The sequence below is a fragment of the Talpa europaea genome (assembly GCF_964194135.1).
Source record: "Talpa europaea genome assembly, chromosome: 3".
In the NCBI taxonomy this organism is placed as follows: Eukaryota; Metazoa; Chordata; class Mammalia; order Eulipotyphla; family Talpidae; genus Talpa; species Talpa europaea.
In genome coordinates, this window is record NC_140069.1 from 1,983,359 (window position 1) to 2,004,496 (window position 21,138).

Here is a 21,138-nt window from a genome sequence, read left to right on the forward strand (position 1 = left end):
CCTCTCTGGCCTCAGTGGTTTTTGCCTGCTCCCCACACCCCGAATCCTGCCTGCCCCGGCCCTCAGCTGCAAGTCCTAGCCCCGGGCGTGGCCTTACCCCTGCACCAGCACCCCCACCCTGGGTTTCCGTGGAGCCCGGGTTCCTCGTGACGCTGCGACAAGGGCAGGGTGCTTGGCCTGCGCGTAGACCTCCTTGCGCACATGTGAGGGCTCTGAGGAGTCCCGGCGTCAGGTCCCGCGTCACCCCGGCCAGCCCCCAGCACAGCCCGGGCCTTCACAGGGGCGGCGCGGCGTGCCCTTGGAGCTGGGCTCCCGGAGCGCGGTGGTCCTACCGCGGCGGCCTCCTGCTCTGCCGTCCCGGTCCTGCCCAGTTTGCAGGCGTCGGCACATCCCCCGCCTCCCCCGCCTCCCGAGGACTCAGGAAACTGCGGCGCCCGGCCGCGGGGGCCGGGTGGCCCTCTGCTGCCCGTGCTGCAGGCCTCCACGCAGCGTCTCTGGAACCTTCCAGAAGCAGTGAGGGCCTCTGCTCCAGCGCGCTTTCCGGCACGCCGTCCTCGAGGCGCCGCTGCACGGGTGTGACGGGACTGGAGGCCGCTTTCCCCAGGCTGGGGCGCCGCCGCCTGCGTGGTGTTCTCTGGGTCGTGGAACCTCGCCCGGGTCCTTCGCTCCACCGTCCACACCCGAGGCCGCCCTCTGAGCTCCTCCGCCAGGGCTCCCTCGGGTAGCTCCCCTCGTGGGCTCTGGACGGGTTTTGTCGATCAAAACTTACATGGCCCGGGAATAATTTGTCTGCTGCCGCGCCGCGCGGGGAAGGCTGGCCGCTGCCCCCAAGGCACGAGGGCACAGGGGCCTCCCAGCGCCCCGAGAAACCCCGGGCTCCCCTGGTCAGCCCACTGTGACTCTCGTGGTGAGCAGAGCAGCGGGTGGGGGGTGGGGGGCGGGCAAGCGGCACCTTCAGATCGCTGGGACCGATGAGAACCGACCTGGCCTGGGGCAGCCCCGGGGACATTTCCGCGCAGGCCGGTCTCCGAGCCCCGCGCGGCGGCGGCAGAGCCCTGGATTTGATCAGCAGAGCTGAGCTCCTGGGTGTCAGTGCTTGCAGGGGGCTCCGGCCCCTGTTCCAACAGGGCTAAACTCATCTCTGGGAAAATAGACTGTGTCTGAGGCCTAATCATAGGCATTAAAGCCATTAATTAGTAATAAGATTCAATTTCCCGGTGTCCTTGCCGGGGCGTGTGTCCTGATGGAGAGATTGTGCGGCCGATTCCACAGATGCGCCCGCAGACACCTGCTGTTCCACCAGCAACGACACGTCGCCCGTCCCCAGCCCGCCAGGCCCCAAGTAACCCCATTACCGGGAAGGATGATCCTCGCCGAGTGTCCTTCCCGCGGGGCGGGCGGCGCGGGGGCGCGGGCAGGCCGGGCTGAGCCGCCTTAATCACGTTACGGATTTCAGATGTTCAGTTCAGGCCTGCTAATGAAATGGATGGGCCAGGCCGGGCACTGAGATCCGCTCAATAGGTGACCATCTTGTCCTCCCCAATGACACGGTCTCTGGCCTCCCCCGCGCCTGCCTCTGGAGCAGGGCCAAAGGTGCGCTCACCTGTGAGCCCAGGAACCCGCGCGAGCAAACAGCCGGGGGTGCTGGCTGCCCAGGGCAGGGGGTGGGGGGTGGGCGCTCCCCCCAGCTGGATGAGCGGTGGCTTCACGTTGGCCCCACCTCCGCCACCCCAGACGGGCCCAAGGCCCACCACTCAGGGGTCTCCAGGTGACAGGAGATGCTGTCAGTAGGTGTGGACGTACAGGAAGCCCTCAAAGGCAGGTGTAGCCAGCCCCGTTTTCAAATGTACCTCACCGAGGCTAAGTCTGAAGAAGCCTGGGGGCAGGCGGGTGAAGGTGGGTGAAGGCGGGCCAGGCCAGGCCTCAGCCGGGCAGTGCCCTCTGCAGACTGGAGAGTCGAGGGCTTTGCGTCTGGGCTCTTTGTCTGGACTGTTCTCCTAGACCCCTGCTCTGACCTGCAGAGGGGCCTCTGGCCCGGTCCCCAAGCAGGGTGGCGGCCCTTGCAGGCCCAGCATCAGGGTGCACTTGGAAGCCCCGGGAAGGCAGGCTGCTTGGCTGTGCTAGTGCCCCGTGCGGCCATCTCCTGGGCCACAGGCCTGTGGACCTGGTGCCCAGCGAGGACTGTGGAAGGAGCTGGTGCCCTCAGGAGGGAACCGCCGGGCTCGCCTGCCCAGTCCTGCACAGCTCTGCTGCGTCTGTTCTTTTCCTGGCAAGGAAGGTGGACATCCAGGTGGCATCCAGGCCGGGCCGGGCCAGAGCCTCCGCAGCTGCCCCCGCTCATATGGACGGTGCCCCAAGACCTGCGGGAGGGGACCCTGGTGCACTCGTGGGCCTCAGGCTGCCCTGGGAGAGGCCCCATCCTCACTGAGCTCCTGCCGCTCCTATGAAGGGTGAAGACGGGGTCCACGGAGGCTCCGACCCCAGGGAGGCTGTGGGGGTTGGGGAAGAGGCCCCAGTGCTGGGCGGCCTCTGGGGGCAGGAGGTGGTCAGCAGGTGCCAGGGCGGGGCGGGGGCTGCCCGCTGGCTGGGGCCCGCGGCGGGTTGGGTGTGGGGGCAGCAGGTTGTCCTGTCCTGGGAGTCCTCCCTGCTCCTCCTTGGCTGCTCCCTCCTGTCTCTGCCCTGCCTGATGGTTAGCGGTTTTGACAGGCCGGGCTATTTTTAGAAACCTGTTCCCACTGCTTTTCCCTGTGGGAAAAGGAAAGCAAGTTAAATTTTAAATGAGCCCGCCCGTCCCCTGCCCTCCCCTCGCACACACGGTGGCCACTCACGGCGTGGGGCTGAGGGCCGGGCGCAGGGCAGGAGGGGCTCGGAGGGGTTCGGGGAGGGCGATGGGTCCACACTCCTGGGCCTGCCAGGGCCTTGCTCTGTGCTCTGGGCCTTGCGCCGACGGTTTCCTTCCGCTTTCTTCGGGCCCAGTTGTTCTTCCTCTCCCAGTTTCTCAAAGTGGAAGCTGAAATCATCTATTTTAGACTTTTCTGTGTTTTTCTAATAGGTGTTTCGTTCTGCAAATTTCCTGGTAAACATTTGCTGTTTTTGGCATCTCGCATGTTTCCGTGTGTTGAGGTTTCATTTTCACTGAGTTCAAACCATCACCAATTTCCCATTTCTTCTTTGGCGCAAAAGTTACGGGGAAGTAAGTTCAGTTTCTAAACGTTTGGGGAATTTCCAGGTCCTTTTCTGTTATTGATGGGTGACGCGTCGCTGTTGTCGGAGGACACGCTGCGTGTGACATCGATCCCATCAGGCTTCTAGCTGAAAGTGCGACCTGTCTTGGTGAATACTGCACGTTGGAAGCAACGTATATGCCGCTGTTTGGGGGTAGGAGGCTTCATAACTGTTGCTTAGGTCAGGTGGTTGGACCTGGCTCATTTTCTGTTCACGCCTCTCCATCACTGAGGAGGGGGCTCTGAAATGCCCAACCACCACGGCAGGTGTCTGTCATTCTCCTGGCAAGTCTGGCAGATGTTACTTTACAAATTTCGAAGGTCTGTTCGTTAGGTGTGTAACCATTTGGGATTCTCGCGTCCTCTTGATGACTTGACCCCTTTATCATAAAGTCGTGAAATGACCTTGTTCTTCTCGTTCAGTGTTTCTTAGATCTTTCATCTCAGCTTTGCTGCTTTCCTCAAACAGACCTTCTGCATGGCTATTTTTAATTTATTTCTCATTATTTCATTTTCTGGGGAGCTTTTGTACATGGTATTATGTTTTTAATTTCAAATTCTACTTGCTCATTGCTAGTTATCGGAGAGCAGTTAGCTCCCATGTATTCATCTTTCCCCCTGCTATCTGGCTGCAACTGTTTATGAGCTCGAGTTGTCTTTCTCACGTCTTCTGCATCTTCTACATAGACAGTCATGTCACTGGCAAATAAACTGTTTATCTTCTCTGTTTGGCTTATAGTTTTGTCTCTTTCTGCATTATTTTCGTGATGGTTTTTGGGTCTCTGGTACACGTCTCTATCTTGAAGAGCCATCGGACAATAGATTCGAAGGGGCTGGTAATGTGATAGTGGGATAGTTTCAACCCTTCCCTCTAGACTTTCATGTGATTATTGTCAGAAGTTTTATTTGTATGTATGTTGTAAATGCCACAGAATGTTGTTTATTTATTAAAAGAAATTGGATTTCCCCAGGGGGGTCCCCATTTGCTGTGCCTTCCTTGCTTCACGCGGATCCATGTTTCCATGTGGTGTCATTTTTCTGGTGCCTGGAAGACGTTAAAAAACACTTCCCAAAGCACAGACCTGCCACTGCTAAATCCTTCCTGCTTTGCATTTTGGGGAAAGCCTTGACTTCACCTTAGTTTTTTAGAGTTTTTCCCCTGAGTGTTAAATTCTAGGCTAGCGGTCCCCACACCTGCCCACCCAGCACTCAGGATGCCCCCCACGTTGTCTGAGGGGAGCATGCTGTCGTTTTACCTCTACCCTCTGGATGTCCCATGCCATTTTCCTCCGGCTGCAGGGAAGATCTTTGCCTTTCTCACCGGGTGTGAGCCCCAGGACTGTAGTGTGCCGCGGTATGTGTGTCTCGTATTTCACATCCTAAGGATTTGTTTAGCTGGGGGCTGTAGTCTTTACAGATTTGGGGGGAGTTTTGGCCATCATTTCTCCTGTCTTCTTACGTCTTCCTCTTCTCTCCTGTCCTGTGGGAGACTCGAATTGCAGATAGGTTTGCTAACTTGAAATTTTTCAAAGGATTGCTGACATCCTTTTTACATATTTTTTCTCTTTGTCTGTCATTTTGGAGAGTTTCTACTGCCTTGTCTTCAAGTGTACTTACCTTTTCTTCTGCGGCGTAAAATTATCAGCCCATCCAGCTTATCTCAGATGCCGAACATTTCGTTGACACACGTTTGATGGGGTCTTTTTTGTGTCCTCCATGTCATTCTTGCTTGGACGTGTGGAATACCGCTATCGTCATTGTTCCAGTGCCCCCATTTGCTGGCTCTGACATTTGTGTCAGCTCTGGGCCTGTTGTGATGGGCTTCTCCCCTTCATCACTGTGGATCCTATTTTCCTGCTTCTTTGCACGCCTGGTAACAGTTCATTGGCTGCCAGACGCTGTCAATGTTACCTTATTGGGTGTTGGATATAAATATCCTTGAGATTCTGGGACGTGGTTTCATTACTTAGAAACTGTTGTGCCATTTTCAATTTTTTTTTTTCAGGCAGGGCAGAAAAGTGTTTAGTTGAGGGCTAATTATTTCCCGCTATAGAGAGGAGAGCTTTTTAACTACGCCAACATCTTATGATCGTGATGCTTGCTGTCTGCCGTGGGAACAGACGCGGTTCCTGGCTCCGTGTTAGCCACAGACCCGGCTTCCTAGCCCTTGTGGTAAGTACCCAGCCCGGGTTCTGCAGTATTTCGCTGGGTACTTGAAGAAGGAGACCCCCATAGAGCCCTGTTCTCCACCCCGCCTCCTCCTCTCCGGTGTGTGTTCTGCAGACGCTAGCCACCTTCATTGCCCTGGACCCTCAGCTCCGTACCCCAAACTCAGAGTCTGCAGGAGGCCCTGTGCCCCCTCCCTGGGGTGTGGCCCAGACACTCTCCAGGCCTGAGCTGGTTTCCTCCCGGGGCTCCCTGCACTGGCATCTCGTCTCTAAGGGATCGCTGTAGTGTGTTGCCCATGGCCAGTGTCTTCAGAAAGTTTCATGTATTTCATCTGTTCATTTTGCCTTCGGGGGAGGGTCCGTCCGTTCTTGTGGCCCCTATGTGCCGGGAAGGGGTGTCTTTCCCGCCACCTGTTTGCGCTGATTTCCTCTCACCAAAGCATGTGTTTCTACGTGAGAAGCCTCGTGGCCAGTAGGGACAACCTCATCACCAGGGTCAAGGGAGCTTGCTGCTTGAGGAAGTGCTCGCCGCAGGCCAGAGTGCCGGCTAGAGCCAGCGCCCTGTGTCATCTGGGACTTTCTTGGAGCCCCTAAGGAACCTGACAGCTCCCGTGGGAAAACCTAACAGCTCTGAAGCCCGGCCCTGGATCGGCAGACAGGCACAGGGCGCGCAGCTGCCCCGGGAGCGCGGCTGGGTGTGGGGAGTGGACAGGCAGGTGCTTGCTGTCTGCCGAGCCTTGAAACAGAAGCCCAGGGAAAAGGCGAGTGTGTCCTTTTCTTTTTGGCCGTGAGGCAGACAGAGGACTCTTCCCGGAATGTCACTCCCCTTCCGAGGCAGGGCTGTCGCTGCCCGGCGCGGCCTGCCGCACCTGAGGGAGTGCTGTCTCCCCCACGGCAACTGGCAAAACAGGTGCTTCCTTTGCCTTTCTAATTTCTTTCTTTCTAGAAATTTATGTTTTCTTTCCAAGAGTGCCTGGCACCTAGGCAGAGCTGAATTAAAGGTGGGAGGTTGGGAAGTGTTGATGGGTGGCAGGCTGGCTGGGTGGCTGAGGGGGCAGGGCTGCCCTGCCCAGAGGCCCGGAGGCCCCAAGGCCCCGGGACCCGAGGGGGCGGCAGGTTCAGGCCCCGGCAGGGACCGAGTCTGGCTGTGGGACCTGGGTGGGGAGCAGCCCATCCTTGCCTGGGAACTCACCCACCTCAGTTTCCCTTTGGTGCAGTCTGTTTGGGCCTCTGACTCTGGACTTGAGCCTGCTGCTCTGTGTGGGGAGGTTCTAGCCTCAGGACGACTCTGCCTGGGTAGTCAGGGCCTCCGGCAGCCATTGAGGGTTTTACCTTCATCTGCTTTCATTTCAGTGGTCCAAACTAGCTCTGGACACCATCTGGTTTTTACTTTAGCGATATCTAGCTGTGCCCGGCGGTGGGCTAGCCTGTCCAGCATCTCACGCCCCGCCTGTTAGCCGCTCCGCCGAGGAGGCCAGCATCCCATCAGAGCTGGCCCTGAGCATGAGCTGCCCAGAAGCCCGGCCGGGCTCCAGCGAGAGCCCACGAGGGAGAGCCTGCAGGCCCTGCTCCCCGCGCCCACCTGCTCCGCGGAGCTGCCTGCGGAGACATGCTGGCGTGGCAGCGTGGGGGGAATGTTTCAGGCCCTGATCAAAAACACGGGTCCTTCACTCTCTCGAGAGCCCTGGGTGGAGCTGAGCCAATCAAGGCTTTATGAGAGACCCCTGCGCTGGGGAGCAGCGCTGGGAAGAGAATTCAGCCTGGCTGCTCTGGGGCATAGGGGAGAGGTTTGCAGGGCGGGGCCGGGGTGAGCCCTGGAGAGCGGGGGACGGCTTGCTCTGGGCTCGGGGCTCCTGGGCACAGACACGTTACACCCCAGCTGCAGTGTGGGCTCTTGACCGCTGCCCCCCAGGAAATGGTGACATCATCATCCGTCAGGATCTAGCGCTTTTTATCTAGCTTGGTGCCTTGGTCACTGTGGTGGCCGCACTGTTTGGACAGGATGTTGGGACAGGGCTCGTCAGCCGTGATTCCGTCCACCTGTTCAAACAGGACTTGGGCAGCCCTTATCTCTGGCGCACGCCTCTTTTTCTCCGCTGCGTCCGGAAGGTGAGCGCAGGACTCAGGCAGCATCCTCAACCCCCTCCCCAGGCCAGACCGGGGGAGGGGAGGGGTGTCGGGCTGGGCGAGGGGCTGTGGGTCCCTCACGAGGCCCCAGCCTGGGCTGCCTTCTTTCCCCAGGTCCTAGGAGCAGGGGCAGCCCCGCAGGCTCTGAGCTCCCAGCCCCCTGCGGGGCCCCCGACCACGCCTCTCCCCACTAGGAGGGACGTGGGGGTTGCTGGGGGCCCCAGCCCTTCTAGAGCAAGCAGAGATTGTGCCGAGCCTCACCCCTCACCCCCACGAGGGGTGGCCCCGAGCTTCCTTGCCTCATCTGTGGAGGAGCTACCCTCTGTCCTGCTGGGCCGCCGTCAGGGGGCTGGGTCCCGGCTGCCCGAGGGCTCCGTGGGCTCTTGGGGCCTTGGCCCGGTGTGCACGCCTCTGGTGACTGTCCAGGGCTGGCTGGGGGCACGGGGTCATGACCGTCCTACCCCACTTCTGGCCCAGGACAGCTCTGGGCACCAGGGAGCGCCGGTGGTAGCTATTTATGATCGGTCCCTTCGATTTTTCTTTTTTAAGACGCATTTTAGCAAACTTACAAAAGACAAAGCTAACTCAGGCTCTACCTACGACAGGGTGCGTGCGCTGCCGCGGGGCCCGCTGCTCTCTGCCCACTGCCGCCTGCGTCTCTGTCCACGTGTTATCTTAAACCCGCCGGCACTAGTGCCATTTAATTTGAGTTTTAGTTTTATTCTTAATCTTATTACTGATTCTATTCTGTGCCTCGTGTATTTCTTTTAAAAATTATCAAGATGTATTCGCTGCTTAGGCTGCCAGAACAAAACACCACAGACGGGGCAGCTCAAACTAGAAATGCGTCTTCTCACGGTTCTGGAGGAAAAAAGTCCAAGGTCCAGGCGCCAGCAGGCTGGTCCTCCCAGGCCTGTCTCCTGGCGGTGGCCGCGGCCTCCCCCGGTGTCCGCACGGGGCGTCCCTCTGCGGGTGTCCTGCGTGTGTCTCCTATAGGAGCCCCCGTCATGCGGACCCGGACCCACCTTGGGAGCCAGTGTGTACAGGTCCCGTCCCCCGCACACACAGGCCCTCCAGCCCGGCCCACCCTCGGGCGGCCCCGCCCACCAGAGGCCCCGCCCGTCTCGTGGCTCCACCTGCCCCTCTCAGGTCTGTCTGCTGCCCTCAGCCAGCCCGGGTGGGCTGCAGGTGGACGTGCTTGTGTGCAGCTTGGGGAGTGTCCCTGTCCCCAGCCTTCCTCTGGCCAGGACTCCGCCACGCATGTGCCCCCACCCCGCGTGCGCCGCAGCCTGCCCTGCAGCCGGGAAGCCAGGCGATGGCTTGGGGCCAGCCAGCCAGCCTCTGGGGGATGGGGCCGGGGAGCAGGGCCCTGCTGGGGGCTTGCAGAGCTGGGGGTGCAGGCCAGGGAGAGGGCAGCAGGAGCCCAGCACAGGGGTGGGGGAGACAGCACGGTCCCAGCCTGGGACCCGCAGGCAAGGCACACGCCAGCTTTGGGGCCAGGGACCCCCAGGTTCAATCGCTGGGTTTGCCACACTTGGTCAAGTGGCGCCGGCCCTGCCTGGTGAGCCACTGCCTGCGGCCCCTCCACCACGCGAGGGCGCGTTTCTCCCTGTTCAGCCCAGACCCCGGCACTCTCCTGAGCGCCTTCCCCCACTCTGTGTGCCAGTCCTCTGGCGGGGAGCCCGCGTGCCCATCAGCAGACAAGAAGGTGGGCGCTCTGGCCTCTGACAGGGCTCACCCAGGCCTCCACTCACACCTGCGCCCAGCTGTCCTCCCCACGGGCTGAGGGCCCCAGCCTGGTGGCCATGGACGGCGTCTCTGCATGGGGCTGCGTGGACGTGTGGGCCATGTATGCCCCGCTGTCTCGGGCAGTGGTCTCCTGGCCTGCTGGCCCCCACAGCCATGCCAGGTGGCAGGCAGAACCCCACCTCCCGGCTCCTCTCCCCCAGGCCACCCCGCCTGAAGGCCCAGGCTGGTCCCACTCGAGGGTGGACACGCAGGGGAAGTTGGGAGTGTCCCCACCAGGAGCTCCCAGCTGCCTGGTTGCCTCTCCAGCTTGCCTTAATTTTAATTTAATTCCCTTTAATCTTTAATGAAAAGTTGTAAAAGTAAATTATTTACCCAAGAGAGCCAAACGGCTCCTCAGGAGCTGTTCCCTACTGGAGGGTAATTACACGTGCGCGCCTCGAGCACTCACCCTCCCCTGGCAGAGGGGGTGCTTTCTGGCTTACAGCTAATTAGCTACCTCAATAGCTGTGAGACTCACAGCGTTTGTGGATCGAGAGCACAGCTCTGGCCTCACACAGTGCACCTCCTGACGAGGGCCATGGGGAGCGGGAGCCTGTGACTGGCCCCGTGACCCCCAGCTGGGCTCCCTGGAAGAAAGCAGCACTCAGGATCCAGGACAGGTGGGGCCCCTCAGGGTCTCCAGCCACCTCCTGCCAGAGCCAGCACCTCCAGACAGCCCTTCTCAGCAGTGCCTGGGCCCAAAGGTGGAGGGAGGGCAGTGGGGGGCCTCTTTGCCCTAAGACCCTGGCCCCCAACACCGACCCCCTCCTCTGGCTTTATCCATGCTCTCTCTTTGTCCATAGACATTAAAGTAGTGAAATAAATTCTAAATGTCTGCACTAAGGGAAACCGTACTTGGCCAAGTTGGTCTTGACCCATAGGCGTGAGCGTGCAGGGAAGGTGGTGCATGGGGTTGTGTGTGTATGTGTGTGCACATGAGAGGGGGGATGGGGGTTGTCCTTGCCTCTGAGCTGCCCAATAGCCAAAGAGAAAAGGTCAGCTTTTGGCTTTCATTGGTGAGGAGGGAAAATGTGCCGCTCATTGAGTGCCTGACAGTGGCTCTGCTGGCACTGGAGAAATGGCCCTTTTTACGATCCACTTTTTTCTTTTTTTAAAGATTATTTATTTATACAAGCACTGGGAACAGTCAGAAGCGCGGGAGGGTGAGAGGATTCACCAGAGCCAGAGCGGGGAGCAGAGCAGGCAGAAGGACCGAAGGACACTGCTGAGGGGAGCAGCGGGCGGCAGGAGAGGTCTGCGCGCCATGCGGGACCCTCCTCCTGTGGCCGGGGAGCAGCCGGGGATCGAACCGGCGCCGCAGAGGCTGCGGGCGGCGTCGCAACCCAGCGCTCAACCGCTGCGCCACCAGGGGAGACCCTACGATCCACTTTTCATTGGACACTAGTTTCTTGCTAGATCTGCCTGTTCCCCTTTCCAAAGCCAGCTTTGTGGGGGGCGTGTGAAGCACATAACAGACCCCACCTCCTGCCCCACCAGCTCTCGTCTCCATCTCAAGGCCCGGCTATTTTTTTTCCCACTTGAACGTCTGTTGTTTCATCTAAAGAGTGACAAAGCGCCTTGATTAATTCCTCAGCCAACCCTGGCCCAAATCAAATTTGATTCTAGAATCTAGGCGCACCTACCCAAGATTTATGTTAAAGGCAAAACCTGGTGTGTCTCGTGAAGTTTAAAATTGAAACGTGTTCCGGCTGCCTACTTCGACTCTTCCCAGCCTTCGCCTCATTAATTGCTTCTGCATTATTCTTAAGTCTGCACAATTTGGATCCCAAACTAGACCGGGTACCTGAAGTCGATTCAGCTGCCTGGTTGGTGTAGCCTCTGAAGGCAGGGCCCGCGGGGTGCGTTGAGGTGGGCGATGGCTTGCTGGAGTGGGAGCCCGAGGTGGGGCAGGCCTCCCCCAGGCCCAGCCACCTGCTGAAGGAGGCGTGAGCAGCTGCCAGGGAAGCCAGCTGAGCAGGAAAGTGCCGGGTCAGTCCTTGTAGCCCCTGACTGGCCCCTGAGCTGGGCTGCTGGCGCTTCTGGGGGTTTCCTTCAGCCCTAGGGGCCAGGCTGTGCAGGCTTCCCCCCACCCACCTCACACCTGGCTCTGCTCCTCAGCCAGGCCCCACCCAGAAGAAGGGAGGCGGGGGTGGGGTAGGTAAAGACCAGCTCCTGCAAACCCTGTCGCAGGCCAGCGAGGGGGCAGCGAGCCCCCCAGCAGCGTGACCCAGGTTGGTGCAATCAGGGAATGCAAATCAACCCCGAGGAGCTGCCGGCTCCCGCTCCGGGCGGCTGGGAGCAAACCAGATGGAGTGCCCGTCGGGCGGGGATGCAAACGCAGCGGCCACTTGGGGAGACAGCGGGCGGTCCTTGAAGGGGATCCACGGAACTCCACGACCCAGCCGTTCCACGCCCCAGAGAGGCAGAAGCCTGAGTCCACACAAGCCTTGTCCGCTAGTGCTCACAGCAGCCGCGCGGCCGAGCTTGGTTGCAAGCCGAGCTCCCGGCGGGTGAGCGGTCAGCGGAGTGTGGCGTGTCCAGCCAGGCGCGGGCTCCGACGCCGCTGCTCCCTGGTGGGCCTTGACAACAGACGTGGTCACCAAGCGTCCCGGGAAAGGCCAGGGTACAGGGGCTGTAGAGCTGGATGCCCACGAGAGGTTGTCCAGGCCGGGCACGGGGGACAGGAGGGTGGTGGGGGCCTGAAGGGGCAGGGGTGACACCACGCCGTCCGTGACGGTGGTTCCGTGATGTGGGGGGTGTGTTAGCTGTGGATTTAATGGGTGCGCTGTGTGGTTTGTAAACCGTACCTCAACAAAGGAAGGTGTTTATTTTTTATTTATTTTTAAAAAGATTTATTTTATTTATTTATACAAGCACTGGGAACAGTCAGAAGCGCGGGAGGGTGAGAGAATTCACCAGAGCCAGAGCGGGGAGCAGAGCAGGCAGAAGGACCGAAGGACACTGCTGAGGGGAGCAGCGGGGAGACAGGAGAGGTCTGCGCGCCATGTGGGACCCTCGCCAGTGGCCGGGGATCGAACCGGCGCTGCAGAGGCTGCGGGCGGCTTCGCAACCCAGCGCTCAACCGCTGCGCCACCGGGGAGGCCCAGGAAGAAGGTGTTTAAAACAAACAGAACACAGGCCCGGGAGGCCAGGGTCTGGTGGGCGCGGGGCACTCACCCGGGTACTGGGCGGCCGTGTGGCCTCCGTGGAAGGGAGCAGTGACGTGTGGCCGGTCGTGCCGTCTGGAGGTGGAAGAGACGCGTTGTGGTGCCGGTAGAGCAGAGGCCGGGGTGCCGGGGCCACAGGGTGAGAAGTGGGGTGTGGTGACCACGAGGGGGGGTGCTGTGAGTGGGGGAGGAGTTGGGAGGCCTGGGCAGGGCGTCCCTCCCCGCACTCTCACCCGGCTCCGCCTGGGCTCGCCCGTCACGCTGACGTCTGGAGGGACATGCCCGTGCTTGGTAGCCCGGCAGAGCCAGGGCGGGACCCCACTCCCGGAGGCGCCCAGAAGGCCGGCTCCTCAGAACCCGAGCAGAACCGGGGAGAAGCAGCCTTTGGCCGAGACCAGGCGGGGTCCCCAGCTAGCCCTGGCCCCGCTCCAGGCGCCCAGTGGGAAGTGCCTTCCCAGCCTCTGCCCCCCCTGCCCCCACGCAGGCCCGCCAGCCCCCACCCCGGGGTGCAGTATCCCCCGCCGGCTCCCTCGCCCTGGCCACCCTCGGCCAGATCGTGCTGGCAGCGCGCGGGCTCCTCCGCGCTGTCCCTGCCCTCCCCTCGGCTCCTTCTATTTATAGCCCGAGCTGCTGGCAGACACGCGTGCTGGAGCATAAACGTGGGGGCGGTTTCGGGAGGGATTTCTGGGCCGAGCAGAATTAAGTCCGTGACTCGGGCTGGTATTAAAAGCGAAGGGGAAGCGGGGACGGGCGGCGGGGGGCGATGACCGGGGCCGGATTTAAGGCTCTGCGGGAAGAGACCAGCCCGGCCCGGGGGATTTCTTCCAACGCGAGGTCCCCTGCGCGCTCAGCGCCTCCGGGAGAGCTGGCCCGCGAGCCGGGGCGCCAGAGCGGGGCCAGGACGTGGGTCCGGACACCCTCTGTGCGGGGCACGGCCCTGCCCTGCTGGGATGACGGGCAGGGTCGGGCCGGATTTGAGCCCAGGCACCCCCGCCCCCAAGCCCACCGGTCCACGCTCCCGCATCCGTCCATCGCTTGGCCAACGCCTGCGAAATGGGTGTGAGCAGGTCCCCCCCCCCCCCCCCGTGCCTGCCGAGTGTGAGTGGACGGGGGTGTGGACGGTGCTGGAGAAGCAGACAGGGAAGGGGGAGCTGCTGAGGGGCATGAGAAAGGGGAACCAGAAGGTGTGGAAGCGACAGGGGCCAAAGGGCTCTTTCCTGCTCTTTTCCACCCCCGGGAGCTGTGGGAAGGCCCGGCCGCCCCAGGGACTCAGCAAACGCAGCGGAGCCCGGACGCTGTGGGCTGGGGCCGGCACCTGGGGTTTAGGAGCTGCGGGGTGGGGGTGGGGGCAGAAGCCCCCGATGGCAGCTCCCGAGTCTGGCGCTTTTTATCGGGATTTGACACTCGCCCTCTAGCCTTGCCGGGGAGGCGGCTGCTGCCTCTCCAGCCGGGGGAAAGCGAGGCTCAGCTGCACAGACGTGATGTGAGGCCAGGCTCTGCCCGGCCCCCTCTTGGAAGGGGCTCTGCCCAGCCTCACTGACCCCACCTCGACAGCTGCAAGAGTGGCGGTCAGCGTGGAAGCTCAGTTCTGGAGCCAGAGTCTGAACTCCGCACGCCCTGGGAAGGGCCCTGGGGGTGTGAGGAGCCATCGGCCAGGCCTCCCCACACTCACAGGTCCCTGCCCCTCCCCGGGGCCAGGCCACACTGGCTGGTCTGCGCAGACGCAGAGCAGGCGCTCGCCCACCACCTCCTGACCACCCGCCTGGCGTCGGCCTCGGTGTGACTGAGCAGTGGTGCACCCAGGCCTGTGGGTGGAAGGGGCGGACTGTGGTCTCCCTGGCGCCCCTGACCCTCCTGGGGGCATCACAGGTGGGAGAGTCCTGCTGGGAGGTGGCAGGCCGAGCCCCCAGCCCTGCCGTCCCCATGCTCCCAGGTGATTTAGAAGCTGCTCCCCAACAGCTAACCTTTGAGAATTTTTCCAGTTATTTCTTCCGGCTCCTTCCTAGGGAGGCTGTGGCTCGCCGGTGGCCAGCCCTGACTCCCTCTCCTCGGGTGTCAGCTGCTCCGCAGCCTTGCTGAACCGGCCCTTCTCCAGCAGGGCGCCCAGCTGGCCTGGTCCGGGGCCAGAGGAGGGAATTAATTGCCGCAAGGCATGTGCAGGGCCTTAGTGCTGACGGGGCTGAAACCCCACTCGAGCACAGCCGCCGGCGGCGGCATCATTACTATCATTAGATTCATTTCCACCAGAGTCTTAATTAACACCCATGGGTCCCGGGAAGGGCGGCCATGGCACCCTTTTAAATCCAGGAAGCGCATCAGACTCTCAGGGAGAACTTGGGCCTCTCTTCTGCTGTGCTCTGCTGTTCCCCGCCGGGGATGTGGGGGGTGGGGGGTGAGGGTGATGATCAGATTTGGTGCCCTGGGACCTGGATCTGGAAGAAAATGGCTGCTTTTTTGGGGGACAGAAAGTCACCAGTGTGGTGGCAACTATCAGGGCAGCCAGCTCTGGGGTCTGTCACCAACTGTCCCAGTTTGCCACCACCTAGGGCTCCAGGGGCCAGCAGAGCTGGGAGCCAGGGCAGGATTAAAAGGGGCAACTCAGCAGATGGGCTGCAGGGAAAATGAGAAAGCGGAGACGTGGGCATAGCCACCCTCCACGGGTTCACCGATTTGCACATAATGTATTTTTCCCACACCTGCTCGTTCCACCTCACCTCCCATTTGATTGAGAGGTTCGGACTGCCCTGGTGGGTGGCGCGCGCTGTTCATCAGGTGTCCCCGAGGCCCTCGAAACAGGAGAGGAACCACAAATAGCAATCGCACGAGCCCACAGGGCAGCCTCCACGGTCCGCTTCTCGGACAGGAAGCCGGCCAAGGCGGACGCCGCTGCCCAGGACACTCTAGACCCCGAGCCAGCACTCGCGTGCACTCACCCCGGCCCACTGGGCCACACGGCATGATCTCGTCACGCTGTTAGGGGCTGTCAGTTCCACCTATGGAAGAGGAAGCGGAGGCTGGAGCCGAGGGTTGCGGGCGGAGACGTGGCCCCGCGAGCGCCTGAGTCAGAACAGGGCAGCCGGGGGACGGAAGAGCCGGTCTCTGTGTGCATGTCTGTGATGTACCAGACCCCTTTTGAAGTGCCTTCTGGCACTACGGAGGAACCAGTGCGGGGTCCCAGCAACCCCAAGTTGATTCCAACCTGGCCAGGCTCAGCTCACGTGCCCCTGCACATCCCCGAGTGGAGATGCGGCCAAAGCAAGGCACTGAGGGCAAATCATAGCCTTGACAACATGTTGGAAAAGAGAAAAGTGTCCTTTCCTCCTGGCGCCCAGCCTGCTGCCCTCCTCTGGGTCGTCTAGGGGCCCCTCATCCCGGAACCCTCACTGACGTCTCAGCGTGGCTGAACTCCTGCCTTATCCCTCCCATCGTGAACTTCTCGATGCTGGAACTCAGTCATCACCTTCACACACTCACACTTTTATGCTTCTCACACACTGTCACCATCCACACACGCGCTCTCACATTCACACACCCACCCACGCTCTCGCACATGCGTCTCTCACAAGCTGACTCACACGCTCATGTCCATTCATGAATGCTCGCTCATCACGCAGCGCCACAGTGAGAATGTTCTGGAATAACGCCTGCCCCACACCAGTTATCACCCTCCTTCCACGGGGGCCCCACAGCTGCTGGGGACGAGGGTCAGCCTGCAGCCGCCTGGTGTCAGGAGCAGCTGCCTCCGTGCAGGACCCTGGCATGATGGTCAAGCTCATGACGAGTCCTCCAAGGGCAGGGAATGATTGATTGGGAATGATCCAGTCACCTGTGCTCTTCCTACGGGGGGAGGGTCGCACCAGGCCTGATCTCCAGGGTTGGGCCAACAACCAGGTGACCTCCCTGCAAGAGGGTCCCCCGACATCGGCGTCCAGGTGGGGCATATTCGCACAGGCAGGACGGAGACAGCAGGAATCTAGGCTCTCTGCGCTCTGGAGGCTGGAGTGCAAATTCAAGATGTGAGCAGGTTGTGCTCCCTGTGGAGGCCCAAGTGGAGGAAGCTGGCCGCCGCCTCCTGCCTGGGGCTGTGGCTGCACCCTCCAGCCTCTGCCTCCCCCTTCCATGTCTCTTTGAATCTGTCTTCCCTTCTCTTCTGTCCCTTTTCTTGTCATTCTCAAATCCCACCCGGGGTCTCCAGTCTGAGGGCTCCACCTGCTCTCAAAGCAGGTTCCCTAGGCCACCCCCCACCCTTCTCGAATGCTCCGTAGTTGTGTGTGTGGCTGACGCCCCGCCAGGTGCCTGCCTGCCCCGCCTTCCAAGAACGCCCCGCCACAGGCTGACCATCTTAAGTTTCTCACCTGCTTTCCTGCCCCTGCACGGGCCCCTGGGGCCCGTGGCCAGAGCTCAGACCCTCCATGTGGGCAGGCCAGGGGTACCTGGGAGGCCTTTGGGACCCTTAAATGATCCCTGGACATCTCGGCCCCTCCAGCATCGCTCAGGCACACCCCCCCACCCCAGGTTACAGTTCTGGCCTCCATGCCAGCCTGCGTTTCGGACAAACAGGGCCTGGGCCCCCCCTCTGTGTCCCCGACACCTGGCCTGGCACGGAGGGGACCTCTGGCTGGAAAGGAGTGAGAGAGGAGGGGCGAGTGGAGCGGGCAGCAAGGGGCTGCCGGGCACTGCCCCCAACAGCCCGTGTCCCGTGTCGCTTGCAGACGTGCTGGTGGACGGAGCGCCCTGTGACTGCGAGGCCACAGCCTGCCGGGTGGGCGACCCCGTGCGCCTGGAGGTGCGGCTGACCAACCAGAGTCCGCGCAGCGTGGGGCCCTTTGCCCTGACCGTGGTCCCCTTCCAGGACCACCAGAACGGCGCGCACAACTACGACCTGCAGCACGCGGTCTCCTTCGTGGGCTCCAGCACCTTCTACCTGGACGCGGTGCGTGGCGGCCTGGCACCCCTGCCCCCCCCCACCCCGGCACCCCCGCCCCGCCCCGGCACCCCGGTGCCCCCACCCCAGCGGCCGGCGTCTGCCCTGAGTGGAACCGGTGGGCAGGCCCCGGGGCGGGGCTGTGCACCGCGTGTTTCTGCGCTGCCGCAGCCCCCCCATCCTGCACCACTGCCCCTCCCGGCGGGCCTCACCCCGGCCCCCACCTCCCAACCAAACAGCACAGCCCCCCTCCCTCCCCTAACCCCCCCACTACCTGGACCCCCCACGGTCCGAGGAGAGACGTGCCCTCCTTCAGAGAGGGCAGCTGGAGATGGAGCCCCGGATGGGGCGTGGGAGCAAGGCTGGGCCCCCGGCCCGTGTCCAGCGGCTTCAGGGTCTCCCCGTGGCTGCTGGTCCGGCTGACGCCTCTTCCTCCGCAGGTGCAGCCGGCCGGGCAGTCCGCCTGCCTCGGGGCCCTCCTCTTCCTCTACACGGGCGACTTCTTCCTGCACATCCGCTTCCACGAGGACTGCTCGAGCAAGGAGCTGCCGCCGTCCTGGTTCTGCCTGCCCAGCGTGCACCTGCGGGCCCAGGAGGCCCAGGCCTAGCGCCGCCGTCGGCCCTGCCCCCGCGGGCACAGGTGTGCCCCACGCCCCGGCAGCCTCCCCCTTTCTCCTGCAGCCTCCTGGGCTCCAGACTTGGCAGCCTCACCTGTCCCCGCCGCCCCCAGCGCCCCCAGCTGGAGCCTGGTGCTGGCCAGAGCCCAGGGGATGGTGCCGCCCTGCCCGGTCCTGGGGCCTGGGGCTCACAGCTCAGCCTGCCCTGGGAGGGGAGGGTGCGCGTGAGGGAGGGGTGCAGCCGGTGCGCCTGGGGAGCTCCTTACCCCGGACACTCGGAATCTCTCAGGCAGGCACCGGGGCACGGGAGGCGGCGCTGGGGTTAGTGCAGGGGCTCGCGGCCAAGCCCGAGCCAGCAGCCCAGCCCCCAGGCTGCCCCCGTCTCCACCCCAGGAGCTCTGTGCACTGCGGCCACTTCTCAATAAAGGGCCTCCCCGTCCCTCCGCTGGTCCATGCGTCCAACCGCGTCCATGCGTTGTCCCCGCCTGGCGCGGCCACGGCGGGCTCCCTCACGCCTCTGTGCCGCCATTTCCTCATCTGTGAAGCAGGATGACGCAGCCTCAGGGGCTGGTGCGGGTCGTGTCTGGCCTGGAGCCGGGCATGTGGGCATCCAGTGGACGGTAGGCGCGAGGCAGGCTTGGCCTTCTCCTGCCAGCCCTGCGGCCTTGCAGCACGGCCCTCCACCCGCCGCCAGCCCCGCACCCACCCGTCAGTCTCCAGAGCCTACCCCCCGCGGGAGCAGGAGAGATGGCACTTTTGTGGGGACCCAAGTGCTCTGCGCTGTCCAGGTGGGTGCTCTGGACAGGCAGGACCCCACTTCTACCAGGGGAAAAACAGTGAGCAGAAACAGGACAGGATGTGCTTTGGGATGTGTTTATCAGCACACACCACACCACACCCCCCACACACACCCCCATACCCCCCCCACACACACACTGAGTCAGTACGAGGCCTCAAGTTGGACAAGCAGGTCGGTGCCTCAGGTTAAGGTGTCTCAGGTGATGCGAGCCTGGGCCACGTCTTGCTCTCTGGTAAAGCCCCACAGGGCCCCTGCAGGCGCCCCGTCTCCATGGAAAGGCCCCACCCCCCACCCCAAGCAGAAGGAGGGCCCGGGCCGCCAGGACAGCGGGAGTGGGCTCAAGCTGCGGTCCCCGCGCGGAGGGCAGACGCCTCCTCGCTGCAGCTGCCTTGCTGAGCCAAGGGCGAGTGGCCGCGGTGACCGCCGGGAGCGGGTGGCGAGGGGGCGTCTGTGCCCTGGGGAGGGAGGCCCGGAGCAGGGACACAGCTGCAGGAAGCCCTACGCTCTCTGTGCGGGGCCGGCGTCTGTAAAAGTGTTTCTAGAAACGACCTTTAGACCCGGAGAAGAGCAGGGTGGTTACGGGAGTGGGGGGCGGTGCGGGCGGGGGAGGCCGAGCTGGGGGAACTCCTGGTGCTCACACAGTGCCGAAGCCACGGTGGGTCCGTGACATTTTAGGAAATAAAAACGGCCGAGAGAGAGAGAATCTCAGGCGTCCGGCGGTCGCGAGGAAGCTGACCGCGCGGAGCAGGAGCTTCCGTGACGGACGGTGCGGCCGCGGCCGTGGACGTGCAGCTGTGCGCCGGGCAGCCCCTGCGGATGGCGGGTGCACGACATGTGTGCGAACTGGAGGAGATACACTCCTCCCTTACCGTGGCCACCTCCTCTGGGGCTGAGGAGGGGTCAGCTGGGTGCAGGTCAAGGGCTTTTTGAAAGTGTAGCAGAGAGACCGAGGCGGCAGGCGCTAGAGACGGGAGCGCTGAGGTGGCGGAGACAGGAACGGGACAGGAGCTACATGGAGGCCTGGGGCGCTGACTGCGTGGTCAGTGTGGATGTGACGGTCACTCTAACATTTCCTGTATGTTTTGCTCCTAACACACGCTTATGCACACGTGCACGCATGCACACCCCCCCGAGTGGCGCTGAATGCCGCGAGAACGGAGTCTCAGGGTTGGAGGCACAGTTGTCTTCCTGGAGGAGGGGGTTGTAGAAATAACCCGGGTACCCTGAAAACTGACCCACAGGCGTCTGCACAGACCCCGCTGTCCTGAGTGGAGGAGGTCCGGGCAGGACGGCTGCGAGTGTGCAGAGGCATGTGCTGGGTGGGGGCCGGCGGGCCCAGGAGCCGTGCATGGTGGCTGCCTGGCAGCACGTGGCTGCCTCCCCTGGCCATGGAGCTGGGCGAGCAGGTGGCGGTGGAGGCGGAGGCCCGGGGCAGGCGCCTGAGTGGCAGCTCAGAGTCCTGGTTCTCCCAGGTGCCTGAGCCACCGGCTCCTGGGCAGCAGCGCAGCCCTCAGCATCTGACCGCCCAGGGGCAGGGGAGACAGAGCTGGGAAAGACCAGGTCCTTCTCACCAGCCGAGCAGCTGGGTTTGCCCCCCGACACGTGCTCCCTTTGGGCTGGACAGGCCCGCGGTGGCCCCATAGCCGCCCAGCGGCCATGCTGTGTCACCTGAGGTTCATCCAGCAGAGCACGGCTGACAGGAGGACGTCTGCGCTGCCAGCCCTGCCCTGAGACCCCGGCCGAGTTACTTCAGTTATGCTGCAAGTTTTGTCTGCATGAGTGGAGACAAAAATGCTTATTTCCCAGGCACGTTCATGCTCCCAGGTTGATCTGACCCCGGTGTCTAGCACATGGTCACACCTCCTCGATGAACGCGTCTGCCCCTTCCACTCACTCGCGGATCCCCATCCACACGGCCGCCCTGGTGCTGGGATCTCTGCATGACATCACCGGCCTCCCTGAGACCTCTGGTGGGTGAATTTGTTGGGTGACATGAGTAAGATGAAACAGGCCTCCCGGCGCCCACAGGAAGGGACTGCCCCCCCCCACAGGGGGCCTCTGACTCGGGGAAAGGCCGGACTGTGATGGTTTCCAAAGATGCGGGCATCAGCTGAGCCTCTGAACCTGCTAGCCTGGAGGCCACTGGCATTCTGATGTCTTAAGGACCAGCGTGGCCCCAGGAAGCAGAGAAGAGGACAAGGTGCACGCTTTCACCTGGCTCCTGGGCCTCTGAATGATGAATCTCAGGATGAAGAAAAACGATAGAAATAAAAAGCGGTGTCAACACAGTGAACTAAGACCCAGAGTAAAGCCTCTTAGGAAAA

At 62.3% G+C, this 21,138-nt stretch overlaps 1 protein-coding gene across 6 annotated transcripts in view; it reads left to right on the top strand.

Annotated features, from left to right (window-relative positions):
* Positions 1 to 18,208, top strand: part of TRAPPC9 (trafficking protein particle complex subunit 9) — a gene marked incomplete at its 5' end in the record, with an annotated part of 197,730 nt that extends 179,522 nt beyond the window's left edge. For all 6 annotated transcript variants that reach the window (XM_084230212.1, XM_084230214.1, XM_084230215.1 and 3 more), the window contains 2 exons: positions 17,187 to 17,407; positions 17,839 to 18,208. In XM_084230212.1, coding sequence (XP_084086338.1) covers positions 17,187 to 17,407; positions 17,839 to 18,006 — 389 coding nt within the window. In that variant the 3' untranslated portion in view covers positions 18,007 to 18,208. The remainder of the gene's footprint in view (positions 1 to 17,186; positions 17,408 to 17,838) is intronic.
* Between the last annotated feature and the right edge of the window lie 2,930 nt (positions 18,209 to 21,138).